We start from the raw sequence: 18,389 nt of genomic DNA, 5'->3' as shown, positions 1-18,389 counted from the left end.
AAATGCTCATAAAACATTAGAAATTATGCTGGGTAAATAGTTACGGGAAATAATACTCGAGAGGAAGAAAGACCTCTGGTCCTATTCCTACTTTTCTCCTCGTAGTCATTCCCCCAGCTGAGGAAACCAGAAATGGAAAAGTTAGGAAAACAGAGGTCAGCCAGGGATATTTCATTGTAGTATACCACTACTTTTCTTATGTAGAGCAGGAATCACAATATCCTGCTGGATATGCAATTTTAAAGGAGGAAAATTACTACTTCTGGGGAAATGAGAGATTTTCCTAAGAAAGTGTCAAAACAAGGGCAAAATATGCTACATTTTATCTAAGTTTTTTATCTTTGATTCTTAGCTTTAAGTGTGTGGAGAAATAACATAATTAACAAAACTTTCATTTCAATTAAATTAACATTTTAAATTTAATTGTATTTTGTAAATTAACTAAAGCAATCTAATTAACTTTTTAAAATCTGAAAATGGGTAGAAAATATTATTCTTCATTGGTAGCTGAGGGCAAAATACTTCTTACCTTGTTTTGCAGCTAACCCTCAAGCTAATGTTACAGGCCACCACGTGATCTGAAACACTTCCTTGCATTTGGAGTTTCAAAGTTCTAGGATGTGGTGCAGCTTAGGAACTGTTGGTTAGGTAGATATACTAAACTCACACTGCTGAAGTCTGGAAAGTGTATTCAACAAATATTTATTGCCTACCTGCTACACATCTGATACCACTTAAAACATTGGGTATATCTTAGTAGGAAAACCATAGTCTCTAACATCAAGGTAGGCAAGAAATTCAATATTAAGCATGCAGAAAATATGTATACCTGTACAGGGTCAGAGCTGTTCATTTGAGTTACATATAAATGCTTTAGTAAAACAAGTCAATCAAAGAATACTGTTTTGTGCATATGTGCATGTGTTCACAAGAAGAAAGAAATCTAACGGCCTTAGAGAAGAAAAGGAACAGTCAATCTGTTAGAATAGGAAGGAAAGGTGACTAGAGCTTCAGAGAGTTCAATATGAGGAGATGAGTGGGTCATTTCTGATCTCTTCTATCTCTTCAGTGAAAATAGTAGCAAGGTCATCACCTGGAAAGGAAGAAGGATAAGAGTGGGAATTGGAGATTTGAAGATGGAGAGAGATCTGCAGGTTTGCAATAATCATCCATAAGAAGGAAAGTGTGGAGAATGAATGAACTTGGGGAATGCTGACAGTGCTTAGGCCATTTGTTTGTTTGTTCTTTTTGAGGTTTGTGGTCGTCAATTTAAAATGGGGCTAGGTAGTAGGAATTGTTTTCTTCAGTTACACTCGGCTGCTCTGATGCAACCTCAGGTCAGGAACAGAGATATTTTCAACCAGTATTAGGGTTTTGTCAGGAACATAACTTGAGAGGGTAAGAAAGTACTTGTGTTGAGGGCACCTGTGAAGAAACGTCAATAAATACAATGATGGGCCATGGAAACTGTGTTGGGACTCAAAGAAATAAGGATCTAATGAGGGTGGACACAGAAAAAGTTGTAAGGTTGATGAATGGTGGTCCCCATTCAGTCCAAGAATTGTAGGGGTAGAATTCTAGAGACAGTGAGCTGGAGCTTCAGGTGTGGTGGTCAGAGAGCTTAAGATTGATTGAGATAATACAGTTATTGGTACATAAAATCTAAATAAAACCATGATAGTAGGCGCCCAGGGCAGGATGGAGATAAAGGCCTTTGGAAGAGTTAAATCAAAGAAAGAGCTTGTGATTTTAAATAGATTTTGAAAGAATCAAGAATGATGCCATGTATAAGGGGAAAGAGAAATAGAGGGACTAGGTGTGCTAAAGAGGTGATCATATGACCAGAACAAAGAGAGAGATGGGTGGCAAGAGTGAGCTTACTCCTTGATGTCAGAGGAGCAGGAAGATCTTAGGAGGTCTAGAGAGGAAATAAGTTCCTTCATTCGGTGTCTAAAACTTGCAGTATACATTTCCCCTGAATAGAAAGTGAGCTGGGCTTTCAGACTGTAATTTTCTCATGGCCCTCTTACCTCCAGATTCTCCCCAGCGTACCAATGCAGAAAGGCAGATCAGCAGTTCAATGGGCTTTAAACTGTCGACGAATAGGTGATAGGACACACGTTCATCTGAAAACTGCAAGAAATAGACTAATTGTTGCATTTCATATCAGCCTGTTAATGGTAGTATTTCCCAATTCTAATACCTGACCTTCATAGAGCATTTAGTGTGTTCTAGACATCACAACAAGTACTTTTCACTTTCATGCATTGGAGAAGGAAATGGCAACCCACTCCAGTGTTCTTGCCTGGAGAATCTCAGAGATGGAGGAGCCTGGTGAGCTGCCGTCTATGGGGTCGCACAGAGTCGGACACGACTGAAGCGACTTAGCAGCAGCAGCAGCAGCTGCATATACCACAACAAGTACTTTACAGATTTAATGAAAGAAAGAAAATCACACTGGTGCATGCTGGCAGCAGTCCATGGAAACCGTGTCTGCAGAGACTGAGACTGGCCACCATATCAGAGAGAGCCAAAGTTCTCCTCTGTGAGTAAAGAAAGGGGGTATGTTTGTTCCAGAAATGACAATAGAGGAAGAAATTGAGCCCACAGCTGAGCAGTGCTCAGAAAATAGGTCCCTGATAAGTAAACAGGGAGAGAATAGAAATGTATTAAGGTAGGCTACTTGGGCTTCCCTGTTGGCTCAGATGGTAAAGAATCTGCCTGCAATGAGGGAGACCTGGGTTCAATCCAATAGTTGGGAAGATCCCCCGAAGAAGGCCATGGCAACCCACTCCAGTATTCTTGCCTAGAGAATCCTATGGATAGAGGAGCCTGGCTACAATCCTTGGGGGTCACAAGTAGTTACACACAACTGAGTGACTAAGCACATGCTACTTGGTGTTTTTGCTATTACTCCTTCATTCTACAAGGTCTTCAGAACTATACCTATTGCATGCTGATGAACCAAACTGGGGGCTTCCCTTGTGGCTCAGCTGATAAAGAATCTGCCTGCAATGTAGAAGATGTGGGTTTGTTCTCTGGGTTGGGAAGATCCCCTGGAGAAGGGAAAGGATACCCACTTCAGAACCAAACTGGATTTGTGCTTGGGGCATGCAAGAAAGTACTGAGCACAACTGGAGTATCTCTTAGTGGACAGGAGCATAAGGATTACATGAATATGATTTCAATCCATCTTAGGTGGGTGCTATTAATATCTATAATTATGGATGAAGAAACTGAAATACAGAGGGTAAGTAATTCATCAAAGGTCACAGAGCTTGCAAGTAGCACAGCTGAGATTCAAAAGTAAGTCTGTCTATCTACTAATACGTAACTCCAATGTTGGTCTTTCAATTATTGTGCTATTACTGCACTTCAATGTCCCAGTGCTTCAACATAATTTTGACTGATGGTGTATGTTAAATGTGTTAATTTAATTGTCATTATACTTTAAAGGCTTTCTATATTATTTTACAATATTTAAATAACAAGTTGAAATGCAAAAAAAAAAAAACAAACAAGTTATATTGTGAAAAAGAAATCCTTAGTAATCAAGGATAATAAGATTTCTAGAAATGTTTGATGCAATGTAACTATTTAAAATGATTGCATCACTCAAAGTTTTCCAATAGTTAGCATTTGACACTTTATTTTAGTTTTCTTTTGTTTTCTTTGGTCTGCAACATGTTGGTAATAGAAGCAGTTGTTTCAAATACTCCCTGTCTAAAACTGTGAAGGACCTTGGATTTGCCAGTGTAGCCTATGTGAGCAAGGAGGAGGCTCTACCGATAACTCATTTGCCATCATTTTAAATTGTCTGAGAATTTGAAGATGAGGTGGCCCTAGAGGCCATATGAAGGGAATCTGCCCTGGTGCAGGCACGAGACATCTTTGCAAACCCGCTGCCAACTCCCATGACATCACCCATGGGGACAGCTAAGGGATGTGCACAGGACAAGCCTCAGACTCCGTGTTCCCAGTTCAGCAGGCAGTGCCTGTGGCCACTAAAATCAGGACTAAAGTGAAAGCGTTAGTTGCTCAGTCGTGTCTAACTCTTTGCAACCTCATGGACTGTAGCCTACCAGGCTCCTCTGTGTGTGGGGTTCTCCAGGCAAGAATACTGGAGTGGATTGCCATGCCCTTCTCCAGAGGATCTTTCCTACTCAGGTATCGAACCCGGGTCTCCTGCTTTGCAGGCAGATTCTTTACCATCTGAGCCACCAGGGAAGCCCCTAAATCAGGACTGCCTAGCCTCAGACCACGGGCAGGCCAAACTAAAGGCTGTTAATTTGGGGTACTAACAACATCCTCTAACAACATCCATCATTTTCTCAGACCATTGATGTTAAAAAAAAATTCAGGGGGATGAAGGGACTCATAATGGATGCTGTCATTTTATTTTGCCAAGCTGGAACTTTAAAAGGGAAATAAAATTCTGTATTTACCATCACTTCATAAAAATGTCCAAACACACACACACACACACACACACACACACACATATATATTAGGGTGGCAATGTATAACAAAAACTCATGTGCCAAATGCTCTTGGTAATAATAATGACAGCCAGCATTTATTTTCACTTACTAAGTATTAGGCATTCTACTAAGTGTTTTACACAAATTCTCTCATTCCTTTCTCAACTCTGATGTAGGTTCTCACTGTCATTGTATAAAAAAGTAAACTGAGGCAAAGAGTCCTATCCCAAGTGAAATCTGCATTCAAAACCAGGCAGTCTGGCTCCAGAGCCATGGATCTGCTTCCTCCAAAGGTGCACTAGTGAGAAAGGCACAGGCTTCACTGAGGACAAATCTGGTTCTCCTGATGTTTGTGCCTCTTACTAGTTTGGTGGTCTTGGGCATTTTACCCCCAAACTTGGTCTGCCTCAGTTTCCTAACCTGAAAATCGATAATAATAATAGTCTTTTCATTGGGTTTGCCTTGAAGAGTTGATGCAAAAAAGAACCTAGTTCAAGGCTGGGAACAGAGGGAGCACCTATAAATGACTATCGTTTAATTGTTGCTAGTAATTCGAATATGATGACATTCCTTAATTAACTGTAAACGGTAAATAAATATCATACCACACACTGGGTTCTGCAAGTCTCAACAGTTTGGGTTTTGTTGGTTTGCCTTTGCTTTGTTTGCTTTTTTATCTTCATAAAGTCAAAGCATTCCTCTGGGTATTTTTTGTAGACAGACTACCGAGCCAGGTCAGTCATTCTGCCAGCCCCAGTCACTAGTACCGAGCTGGTTCGTACTTTCAGAGCTGGCAACCAGCTACAAAGTACCTCTTGAGGGATGCTCAAAAAGGTTTTCTCTGTCTGCATTTTCATCTAGTACAAGTGCAAAGGGAGAAGTCATCCCCAAGCCTCCTTACTTCCTCCAACTCTGCATTAGCTCAGCGAGATGTGGAGTTATCACTGGGGGCTGCATGGCCCCATACAAGCAACAAGCATGTTTCAGTGTAATTTAGTTTCCCAGGATACATTTCATCATCTTCTCCAAAATTCTACCCAATGTGAGACTTGTTCATTAATTCATTCAACAATTTTTTTTAAAAAACCAAGTTTCTACTTCATGCCAGGGCCTGTATCGCAACAGTCAAGAAAAGGACAGAGTTCTCCTTAAGATGTTGACATGAAGTGGATAGGTAGGTGGAGGAACACAGAGGAATGACCATACAGTCAGGATGGAGGGAGGAAAGTGTTTGAGTGTGGACAATCACACAGAATGCATGGAGTGAGCATACTTGACTCAGACTCTATGGCCAAGGAAGGAGGTCTCACGGCATCCGTGCTGTTCTGAGGGACTTGTAGACATTGGCCAGAGGAAGGGGAATGAAATTCAAGCAGTGGGAAGGACTAACGTGAATTAATTTCAAGCAGAGGGAAGAATGTGGGCTGATATAGCAAAAATGATAGTGAAAATGTGCTTATGTTTTAGGAATTGTGTGCAAGTTAGTGAACATTAATTAGCAGAAGACATATGAGATGTGGTTTGATCCCTGGGTTGTGAAGATCCCTTGGAGGAGGGTTGGCAATCCATTCCAGTATTCTTTCGGAGAATGCCGTAGAGAGAGGAGCCTGTTGGGCTACAGTCCATAGCGTTGCAAAGAGTTGGAGGCAACTGAAACGACCTAGCATGCAAGCATGAATAGTGAATTTTTTGTACTTTTCCTCCCCTTATTTATAAGTCAAAATTTCCTTAGTGTGAATTTATAAAATAATGCATCTCAGGGTTGAACTGCTGCAACATAATCAGATGGATCACACTTGGAAATACCAGGTAGCAGAATTTTGCGTATTGTCTGGGTGAGCGATTGGTAGAAGACCCTAACAATTTTTAAAATACAATTATATTAGAAGTTTAGAAATGCTTGATAAATTTGAAAGTGTTTTTCACTAGCATGATTCCATCAAAAATTTAAGAAGTGAAAGAGAAGATATCATAATGTATTTACCTTGAATTCTGATTTTTGAAAGTTAAGGCAATATGAACTTGGTTTGTGGAAAATATATATAGTCCTGAAAAACATTTATAACAGATTATTGTCATTATATGCAACAGACTAGTACTACATATTAAGTTTCTCAGACATGAATAATTATAGGCAAAACAGATAAAGATAGATGAAAGCTACAAGATATAATAACAACTCAGAGAGGGAAAACATGGTTGCCAGGGCTGGGGGTGGGCAAAACAAGAAGAGATTGGTAAAAAGACTACAAACTTTCTGTTACAAGATGAATAAGGTTTGAAGATCTAACGTGAAACATGGTGAGTATTGTTGATAAGACTACATTGTATAATTAAAATGTGCTCAAAGAACAGAACTTAAATGTTCTCACACAAAATAAAAAGGTAAACATATGAGGTGATAGATGTGTTAATTAAATGGATGGGGGGATCTTTCACAATATGTATGTGTTTTAATTCATCACCATGGACACATTTGTGTGTGTGTGTGTATAATTGCTTTACAAAGTGGTGTTAGTTTCTGCTATTACAATGAAGTGAAACAGCTATACATGTACATATATCCCCTCCCTCTGGAGCCTCCCTCCCACTCCACCCCTCTAGGTCACCACAGAGAACTCAGCTAAGCTCCCTATACTATATAGCAGGTTCCCAAATCTATTTCACATATGGTAGTGTATATACGTCAGTCTTAATCTCCCAACTCATCCACCCTCCATGCATACTAAGTATTTATAATTTTATCTATCAATTGTACATAAATAAAGCTGGGAAAAAATAATAACTGTATTGAATTAGTTGCCTGACAGGGACACAAATGATTTCTCTCAGTGAATAAACTTAAACAAAAAATAAGTCTTTGAGAAGAGGCTGAAATTGGCCTGAGACTGGTTTGGCTACTCATGCTCCATGTGGACAATCAACTCATCCATATTTCCTTCTAATATTTTTGTTTACTATTAGATCAACACCAGACTAACACTGGCTTAACTCTTTTAAATGAAAGCTAAAAATCAAAGGCTTATATATCCATTATATTACACACACGCATAAAATTTATACTTACTGAAAGCATACACAGAAGTCTTCAAAATCCAACCATATTTCTTTAGAAACACCGTTATTTATTGTTGTGAGTTCCTCCTGTGATTTTTCCTGTGTTGCTGTTGTCTGGCTGACCAAATCTTTTTCCAAACTGATTCCCTCAGCTGGATGGACTGTGTCATTGACTCCATAGTCTGCTAGTTCATCTGTGCAGAGCAGAAGACAACAGTATCGAACACATCTAGGGTGTTAAATACTAAGTTATTAAGGTATGAAAAACAGTAGAGGGGAGCTCACATACTGAAGTCTGTTTTTGAGAAAATATTTCCTGAGATAGTCATTTCCACGAAGACCTCAGATTTGTAGAGGTCCATGCAGAGGCTGCAGTCCATGGGGTCGCTAAGAGTCAGACACAACTGAGTGACTTCACTTTCACTTTTCACTTTCATGCATTGGAGAAGGAAATGGCAACCCACTCCAGTGTTCTTGCCTGGAGAATCCCAGGGACGGCAGAGCCTGGTGGGCTGCCATCTATGGGGTCGCACTGAGTCGGACACGACTGAAGTGACTTAGCATAGCATAGCATGCAGAGACCCATTTTCATACGCTCAGAAGAATTTAACCCTACCTTGTATGCAGAGTGTCCAGAAAATCTGAAAACACTTTTGTAAATTTGTGCACACATTCTTTAGAGATTGTAAAGTTATAACCGAATTTAGCTGCTTTATGCTTTATGTATGATCAAACCAGTCACTCCTAAAGGAAGTCAACCCTGAATATTCACTGGAAGGACTGATGCTGAAGCTGAAGCTCCAAAACACTGGCCACCTGATGTGAAGAGATGACTCACCAGAAAAGACCCTGATGCTGGGAAAGATTGAGGGCAATTGAGGGGACAACAGAGAATGAGATGGTTGGGTGGCATCACTGAGTGAATGGACATGAGTTTGAGCAAACTAAGGGAGATAACAAAGGATAGGGAAGCCTGGCATGCTACAATTCACGGGGGCACAAAGAGTCAGACCCGACTTAGCAACTGAACAATGCATGTAAAATCTGCTATAAACTGACATTAAGAGATGGGATGGCCCAGACAATAGAAGAAGAAACAAAAACTTGAAAGATCTATGGTGACTGACGTCTTTCTATAAGACAACTGATCTCCACAGTCAGTGATTCTGCAATCTTATTTTATGTTTATCAAGGCCATAAATTTCCCGTATACTTTCTGGAACCACAATGTTATATATACACGTGCCACACTACACTGTTTTTGGATTTGAGCCTTGGGTTGGGAAGATCTCCTGGAGAAGGGAATGGCAACCCACTCCAGTAATCTTGCCTGTAGAGTCCCATGGACAGAGGAGCCTGGTGGCACTCCGTGGGGTCACACAGAGTCAGGCAAGACCAAGCATACAAGTCCATTCCAAGGGGTCACAGAGTCAGACATGATTGAGCAACTAACACTTTTACGCCCACAAGTCATTCGGAACTGAGGAATTTGCAGTGGTTTTACTGCTTTGATCCTAATGTGCATGCATTAAAACACATGAGCGTGACTCATGGGGCTTTAATCAGATTGTCTTTCATTTTGACTTTAAGCTTGAATTTAACAAGTGTGATTATCTGATTTTTCTAGCTGGGAGCAGATTAGACTCTACACATCAGAGGAGACCCTGGGGTGAGGGGAGGGCTGCTGAGAACAGGAGAAGGGAGAGCTAGAAGCTGTCAGAAAGCAGAGATCCCTTTGTATTTTGATATCTGAGAAAAAAGTCATGAGAAGATTATTGATTTACCTTTTCCGAGTACAGGTTGTGAAGCAACATTTCCCTGTGAATTGAAAGGAACACATTGAGAAATCATTTATAAATTCAACAAAACATGACTGCCCTCTAAAGCACCACGGTTTTTAAAAGGGTTCATACAGTCTTCTAAACACTGGACAAATCGAAATTTCTCTAAATCCTTACTAAAAAACATACAGCAAAATGGAATTTGTTTTCAACCTTAAAATCCAAAAGATGTGAATTTGACTGAGAGTTTACATTTGTGACATTAAAATACTGCTTATATGAGCTTATTACATGTTTGAATCTTATAAGAAAATTTACATTAAAACAATAATATCCCTGAGTAGATATGTTAGATGGTATGAGGCACCAATAATTTATAATTTATACACCAATAATTTATACTGATTGACTAAAATGAGATTATGATTAATGGTTAGTATACAGAAACTAGTGGGGCTTCCCTTGTAGCTCAGTCGATAAAGAATCTGCCTGCAATGCGGGAGACCTGGGTTTGATTCCTGGGTCGAGAAGATCCCCTGGAGAAGGAGATGGCAACCCACTCCAATGTTCTTGCCTGGAGAATCCCATGGACAGAGAAGCCTGGTGGGCTACAGTCTATGGGGTTGTAAGAGTTGGACACGACTGAGTGAATAAGCACACATATAGAAACTAGAAAGGATTATTTCAAATTATAAAAAATGGTTTCTCAAACTTTTAACAGGGAAAATACACTGAATGCACATGTGCTGCTGCTAAGTCACTTCAGTCGTGTCTGACTCTGTGCAACCCCACAAACGGCAGCCCACCAGGCTCCCCCGTCCCTGGGATTCTCCAGGCAAGAACACTGGAGCGGGCTGCCATTTCCTTCTCCAATGCATCAAAGTGAAAAGTGAAAGTGAAGTCGCTCAGTCGTGTCCGACTCTTAGCGACTCCATGGACTGCACCCTACCAGGCTCCTCCGCCCATGGGATTTTCCAGGCAAGAGTACTGGAGTGGGGTGCCTTTGCCTTTTTTCTCTGTAAATATATACAAATGCTGCTGCTGCTGCTAAGTCGAGTCAGTCATGTCCAACTCTGTGCGACTCCATAAAGCAGCAGCCCGCCAGGCAAGAACACTGGAGTGGGTTGCCATTGCCTTCTCTGAATGCACATGTAGTACTCTGCTATTTCTAAAACACAATAAAAATAATTTAAAAGATAAAATTGTATAAATTTATACAGACTAGTGATGCCAACAAAGGTCCATTTAGTCAAGGCTATGGTTTTTCCTGTGGTCATGTATGGATGTGAGAGTTGGACTGTGAAGAAAGCTGAGCACAGAAGAATTGATGCTTTTGAACTGTGGTGTTGGAGAAGACTCTTGAGAGTCCCTTGGACTGCAAGGAGATCCAACCAGTTCATTCTAAAGGAGATCGGTCTGGGGTGTTCTTTGGAAGAAATGATGCTAAAGCTGAAACTCCAGTACTTTGGCCACCTCATGTGAAGAGTTGACTCATTGGAAAAGACTCTGATGCTGGGAGGGATTGGGGGCAGGAGGAGAAGGGTATGACAGAGGATGAGATGGCTGGATGGCATCACCGACTTGACGGAGGTGAGTTTGGGTGAACTCTGGGAGTTCGTGATGGACAGGGAGGCCTGACATGCTGTAATTCGTGGCGTCACCAAGAGTTGGACACGACTGAGTGACTGAACTGAACTGAACTGAGTAATGGGTGATGCTAACAATATTTTGGATGATGTAAAGTGGGTGGAGAAGACAACAGAGTAGAGATAATTGAATGTGAAGTGTTAGTGAGAAGCAAGCCCATCCAAGCCATAGAAGCCCAGAAACAATTAGCAGGCATCTGAGAAGGAGAATACTCCTGTACTTTGGCCACCTGATGGGAAGAACTGACTCATTCGAAAAGACCCTGATTCTGGGAAAGATCGAGGGCGGGAGGAGAAGGGGACGACAGAGGATGAGATGGTTGGATGGCATCACCGACTTGAAGGACATGAGTTTGAGTAAACTCCAGGAGTTGGTGATGGACAGGGAAGCCTGGTGTGCTGCAGTCCATGGGGTTACAAGGAGTTGGACACATCTGAGTGACTAAACTGAACTGAAAAGCAGGAAATGAGATACAGGCTGAAAATGTAGGGGTGGGTTGAATGTCTGTATAAGGAACAGACAAGTCCCCACTTCTCCCTAATCCCTTCTAATTTAGCATCTATCCTTCTTCAGCCTAAATAGGACACTGGAGCTTGATTCAAGTGGAGAAATTAAATGAAAAATCTCCAGATCTGGGTTCACATCACAGACAGTATGGGAAGCAAGAAAGGCTACTACAAAGAGAGGAGAGGAATTAAGTGAACATCCACATGATGAACTTTGAGACTCTCAGGAACTCTGTTGCTTGGCTTTAATAGCTCTGGTGGATAAGAGTATGACAATCCTTACCACCACATTCCACCCCAGCAGGGAGATTAGAGAACCCTTAACCTATGAAACTGAACAGAGCTGGAGGAAAACCTCAGGGAATCTCATATTTGGAGCCAGTCCCACCCCCAAATGAAGCTCATTTATCCCCAATTATCTCAAATTAAATCTACCAGCTGACACGCTCTATCCACGCCGTAAAGCTTCTTCTAATCACCAGCCCTTTAATGTCATAAACTCCTTATATGTGTATAACAAAGTACTACCAGGCAATTGAGGAAAGAGCCCCATATAAAAGAAAGAAACTAATGGATGTGGGTAGAGAGATTCATAGGAACCAGAAATAATAATATAGGGAGATGTTTTAAAAGTTAGTATTATCAGAAAGTTAAGATAGTCATTTATCAAATAGTAAACTTCTATAAAAATACATCAAGAATAAGGTAGAGCTCTTAGAATCTAAAAACAGGAAAGTGAAATAAATTCAACAGAAAGTTTGAATGTAAAGTTGATTAAAAAAAGTGAAAAACTGAAAAACCTTTTCAAAGAAAACATAGGTGAAGAGCTTCGTTGGATTTGACACTGGTTTCTTAGATTTGACAACAAAAACACAGAAAACAAAAGTAAAAAGAAATTGGACTATGTAGAAAATCTTCTGTCATTCAAAAAGAGATAATCAACAGTGAAAATGCAGCCTATGGAATGAGAGAAATTATTTGCAAATCGTATGTGTAATAAAAGGTTAACATCAAGAATATACAAAGAACTTCTTGCTATCAAAATCTTCACTTTCCATGCATCTTTTCTCAGGGAGTATTAGAAGATGCGTGCCATTGAAATTAAAGTAGGAGGACAGTATAGTTTCCAAAAATTAGAAAATCCATCAGAGGAGAGAAGAGAAAGTCCCACGATGACAATTGCAGGTTTCTATCAGTTTGAATAAGAGCAAGAGAGCAAAGGATCCCAGGGGTGATGTCTCCAGGAAAAGAGTCGGTATTGATAGAGTTATCTCACGCGTTCATGTGGTAAAGGTGTTCAGAGGCTGTTTGTTTAATGGCATTTCTTTAAAAAAAAAAATTGTTTGGGACAGCTTCCTAATGTGTCATAGAAAAAATAAGCAAGCGAAAAAAAAAAAATGAAGCAATTAGTTGTACATACAGTTGTATAAGAAAAAATATCTAATCCTTCCACAGCTAGAATATTTTTAAAGAATGAATATTTTTATCCCTTATCATCTTTCTTCCATTACAGCTGGAAGTAATGATGAAGGTGGAAAAAGAAACAGGTGAATAATTAATTCCTGACTTGTGCTAAATCTTAATTCTTAGGGAACATCTGAAAACAGTCCTATTTTCCCTATCATTTGTATCTATTTTAAGAGGCAAAGGTAAGGCAGTTTTGCTGTTTAAAAAACATGAACCATATAAGGCTGAGCTAGTCTGTGATAACAAACCAGTCCTGAAATCTCAATGGCTTTAACACATAGGGTTAATGTCTCTCTCAGATTCAGTTCATTTTGGGGGACCCCATTTAAAAGGTTCCTTGCCCAGCTCAGACATACCAATATGAACCCTTGCATTTTGTAGCCCTACCCCTGGGACAGGAGAAGGCAATGGCACCCCACTCCAGCACTCTTGCCTGGAAAATCCCATGGACGGAGGAGCCTGGTAGGCTGCAGTCCATGGGGTCACTAAGAGTCAGACACGACTGAGCGACTTCACTTTCACATTTCACTTTCATGCACTGGAGAATCAAATGGCAACCCACTCCAGTGTTCTTGCCTGGAGAATCCCAGGGACGGGGGAGCCTGGTGGGCTGCCGTCTATGGGGTCGCACAGAGTCAGACACGACTGAAGCGACTTAGCAGCAGCAGCAGCCCCTGGGACACATGGTTTCCTGATTATTGTGGGAGGAGCAGAGGGGTACCTGTGTGGGTACTGTGAAATGGGTACATAAGAAGCTTGATTTCAGTATTATTTATTGCACTCAAATGCATTTATGTACAATATATTTCACAGATTAAGGGGAAAAAAAAAACTTTCATAGTTGAGAACTGGGCTACTAATAAGAGTAGCATAGTTACCTGAGACATAGCTTTTGTCAACTGGTTTAAGTCTATCTGGCTAAAGGTTGCAGTTTCATCATTTTCAGTAAGAGAAGATAAACCAGATCCTGGAACCAGCCCTTTCTTAATAAAAGATCGTACAAAATGACTATTCGGGAAAAAAAAATAAGAACAATTTCTGTTAATCTCTTGTTTAAAGCTACTAATAAATAACTGTATTTTTTATTGAGATATAAGTGACATACAACATTATTGTTAGTTTCAGGTATACAACATAACAATCAATATTTGTACACATGGCAAAACGGTAATCACAACTTTAAGGAATGTACATCACCACACATTAGTTACAATTTTTTCCCCTTGTGATAAGAACTTTTAAGGCCTAATCTCTTGATAATTTTCAAATATATAACAGTGTTATTAACTATGGCTTCCCTGGTGACTCAGCAGTAGAGTCAACCTGGGTCGATGCAGGAGACACGGGTTCAATCCCTAGGTTGGGAAGATCCCCTGGAGGAGGAAATGACAGCCCTCTCCAATATTCTTGCCTGAGAAATCCCATGGACAGTGGAGCCTGGCAGGCCACAGTCCAAGGGGTTGCAAGAGTCAGACATGACTTAGGGACTAAAGCACCATCATTATTAACTATAGTTACCAGGCTACACATTGCATTCCCAGGACTTATTTATTTTATAACTGGAAGTTTGTATCTTTTGATTTCCTTCACCCATTTCATCCACCCTAACCCCCTGCCTCCGGCAGCCACCAGTCTGTTCTCCTATATCTACGAGTTTGTTTATTTGCTTAGATACCACAAAGAAGTGAGAATATATGGTATTTGTCTTCCTCGTCTGCCTAATTTCACTTGACACGATGTCCTAAAGATCCATCTATATTGTCACAAGTAGCAAGATTTCCTTCTTTTTATAGTGATTGAATAATATCCCTTTGTATTAATGTTTTGTCAACAATAGAAAGTCCTGACTTTGTTCATTTTATCAATCTCCTTCTTCCACAACCACTAGTATTTTGTGTGTGTGTGTGTGTTAAAAACATTTAATTGCTTTCTATACTACTGAAGCCCTAATCTCTGTCAGTTACTGCAATGCTGTAAAACTTTTCTGGAACACGGTTTATTTTAAAGCTATGTTGGTCATCTTTGTTGATGATCAGAACACACAGGAATCTTACATTTGGAATTGATTTAATTAAGTATCAGAGCAATGTATCAGTGAAATAGGAGCCAAAATTTTAATTATGGGTGTGTGATATTTATAGTAGCTACCCAACTATCTTTCAGGTTATTACTGACATGACCCCCAAATCAACACTGCCAAAGCTAGAAGTTTATGGGTACAATATGATAGCATCACTGATTCAGTGAACATGAACTTGGGCAAACTCTGGGAGATGGTGAGGGACAGGGAGGCCGGGTGTGCTGCACTCTATAAGGTTGCAGAGTTGCACACGACTTAGCAACTGGACAATAACAACAGAAATATATTTGTTATAGTACAAATATTTTAGGTATGTGTGTTTCAAAGATAAAATTAATTTTCATGTATATAGAACTTCCTTTACTTTTGGATTTTTCCTTGCTGCTGCTAAGTCACTTAAGTCGTGTATGACTCTGTGCGACCCTATAGATGGCAGCCTACCAGGCTCCTCTGTCCCTGGGATTCTCCAGGCAAGAACACTGGAGTGGGTCGCCATTGCCTTCTGTTTGGTAAAACTTGCTTTACCTCAAGTTTTAGCTTTGTCTCAGATTTACCTGAAACTGCCACTAGAGGGTAGCACAAACACTTGTGAAGCTCTGATTCTTGCAAACAAGGCCAGGAGCCAGGAGCAGGCAAACCAGGCATATGGTTGCTACAACGACAATGTTTCAAGGAAAAGGGATTGTGTAGCAGTCACACTCCAGGGCTCCTCAAAAACAAACCAACCTACCAGCTTTTTTTTTCTGCTGACCTGAGAACTCTGACTATCGAGCAGTCAGGTAGGATGAAATGCCATTCACACATATTTTTGCTTCTGTCTAGGCCAGTTACAATGGATATACAAGGAAATCCGTATATTCAAGCAGTGAATACCTTAACTGAATCCAATCAAGGGTTGAAGTCACCTAGACCCAGGTTACAGAATTTCATCCACCTTAATTAGGTAAAGAACTGAAAGGAGGAATAAGAAAATCAAGTAAAGGAGTCACATGGGAAGTTCAGGTTATGAAGCCAACCTTTTGTGGTCCCTCTTAGCATAGAGATTCTAGACATCAGTGTGTGACACTTTGAATCCTGAAAAAATTAGTCCTGGTGGTCTGCAACTCCGGTTCACACAATCCACAAAATATTTGAGAAGTATGCAATCTCAATGAGCTAATAGATACTCAAAAACTATTTGGAATGATAAAATTATCATCTTAGTGGTAACACTAACTATAAAATTAAGTAGAAAAATTACAAGGTTTACTATTTTTATGTTTAAGAAAATTCTGTCTCTACGTGGTATTTTGTGTTTGCAACAGATGAAAAAAATGTATCATGTTACATAATCTAACAAATTAGGCCATAAAATATAGCTTTGGATTTAATTTTAGGCTTATAATGAAGTTATGGAGGCTTCCCTGATGGCTCAGCGATAAAGAATCCGCCTGCAATGCAGGAAACCCAGGTTCGATCCCTGGGTCGAGAAGGTCCTCTGGAGAAGGGAATGGCTACCCATTCCAGTATTCTTGCCTAGAGAATCCCACAGACAGAGGAGCTTGGTGGGCTACAGTCCATGGGATTGCAAAAGGTCATACACGACTGAGAGTTATAGGTATAAGAGAATTTTTGGTTTGTAAAATCTAATAGTTCAGTTCAGTTCAGTCATTCAGTCGTGTCTGACTTTTTGTGACCCAATGGACTGCAGGCCTCCCTGCTGCTGCTGCTGCTGCTAAGTCACTTCAGTTGTGTCCAACTCTGTGCTACCCCATAGACAGCAGCTCACCAGGCTCCCCCGTCTCTGGGATTTTCCAGGCAAGAACACTGGAGTGGGTTGCCATTTCCTTCTCCAATGCATGAAAGTGACAACCCAGAGGGATGGAGGAGGGTTCAAGATGGGAAACACGTGTATACCTGCGGTGGATTCATGTTGATATATAGCAAAACCAATACAATATTGTAAAGTTAAAAAATAAAATAAAAAGAAAAGTGAAAGTGAAGCTGCTCAGTCGTGCCGACTCTTAGCGACCCCTTGGACTGCAGCCTACCAGGCTCCTCCATCCATGGGATTTTCCAGGCAAGAGTACTGGAGTGGGGTGCCACTGCCTTCTCCGCCAGTCCTCCCTGTCCATCACCAACTCCCGGAGTTTACTCAGACTCATGTCCATTAAGTCGGTTATGCCATCCTGCCATCTCATCTTCTGTCGTCCCCTTCTCCTCCTGCCTTCATCTTTCCCAGCATCAAGGTCTTTTCAAATGAATCAGCTCTTTGTATCAGGTGGCCAAAGGATTGGAGTTTCAGCTTCAGCATCAGTCCTTCCAATGAACACCCAGGACTGAGCTCCTTTGGGATCGGCTGGTTGGATCTCCTTGCAGTCAAAGGGACTCTCAAGAGTCTTCTCCAACACCACGGTTCAAAAGCATCAATTCTTATGCATATGAAAAATCAAGGTTCTCCAGAAACATCATTTTGATTATTTGAATTTTTAATGATGATTTATATAATTGGTAAGGGATGTCCCTGGTGGTTCAGACAGTAAGGAATCTGCCTGCAATGAGGGAGACCTGGGTTCAATCCCTGGGTTGGGAAGATTTCCTGGAAAGGGGAATGGCAACCCAATTCAGTATTCTTTCTTGGAGAATTCCATGAACAGAGGGGCCTGGCAGACTACAGTCCATGGGGTCGCAAAGAGTCGAATATGACTGAGCGACTAACATTTTCTTCTTTCTCATATAATTGGTAAGAGTTTATTTATTATTCTTTTTGGCTTTTAAAGTACTTAAAGAAAAATAAAATATGCCACTGTTGTAAATGCAATTTAAAATGTTTAAATAAATTCAGTTAACTTTTAAAATTTATTTAAAATTTTTATAGAAATTAATAATTTATTTATAAGAATTTTTACAAGTTAAAATGAAAGTTTGAGGAAAACTAGATTTGCAAATATATAACAGAACAAATCTTTCAAACCAAAGTAGCAGCAAATTGATTTTTCTGTTTATAAGATTCGCATGGCTAGCTATGTCTACTTTGCAGCCTAGCAGTCCCTCCTCACTCACTTTTCAGTGTTTAATCATTGATGGCACAGAACTGCAGGAGCCTTAAAAGTAAGATATTTCAATATTATTTCTAATATTTTCAACTTAACTAGAATCCAAAAATTGTAGATTAACCGGCTATGATACAAACAGGCTCTAGAAGTAGGAAAATACAATGAATAGACTTCTGATCTAAATTCTGTCTGCTTTTATTCATCAGTTTATACTCTTATCATGGATTTTAATATATCCAAGGGAAGGATAAACCATATCTAGTGGTAATTGTATTCATGACATATATAAGCCTATTATATATATATATATATATATATATATATATATATAAGCC

General features: G+C 40.1%; 1 protein-coding gene across 4 annotated transcripts in view; it reads right to left on the bottom strand.

Annotated features, from left to right (window-relative positions):
- Nucleotides 1-18,389, bottom strand: part of ADGB (androglobin) — a 198,147-nt gene that overhangs the window by 81,991 nt on the left and 97,767 nt on the right. For 3 of the 4 annotated variants that reach the window (XR_003036243.2, XM_024996676.2, XM_059889738.1), the window contains exons 13-17: nt 13,818-13,947; nt 9,323-9,356; nt 7,549-7,732; nt 6,466-6,529; nt 2,031-2,133 (exon numbers count right to left, since the gene is read on the bottom strand). Coding sequence is in view for 3 of the 4 variants with exons in the window: in XM_024996676.2 (XP_024852444.1) it covers nt 2,031-2,133; nt 6,466-6,529; nt 7,549-7,732; nt 9,323-9,356; nt 13,818-13,947 (515 nt within the window). In the remaining variant the exon portion in view is untranslated. 4 annotated transcript variants of the gene reach the window in all.

This window comes from Bos taurus, chromosome 9 (assembly GCF_002263795.3).
Source record: "Bos taurus isolate L1 Dominette 01449 registration number 42190680 breed Hereford chromosome 9, ARS-UCD2.0, whole genome shotgun sequence".
Taxonomy (NCBI): domain Eukaryota; kingdom Metazoa; phylum Chordata; class Mammalia; order Artiodactyla; family Bovidae; genus Bos; species Bos taurus.
The sequence above is the reverse complement of the archived record's forward strand: the minus strand, read 5'-3'. Positions and strand labels throughout refer to the sequence as shown.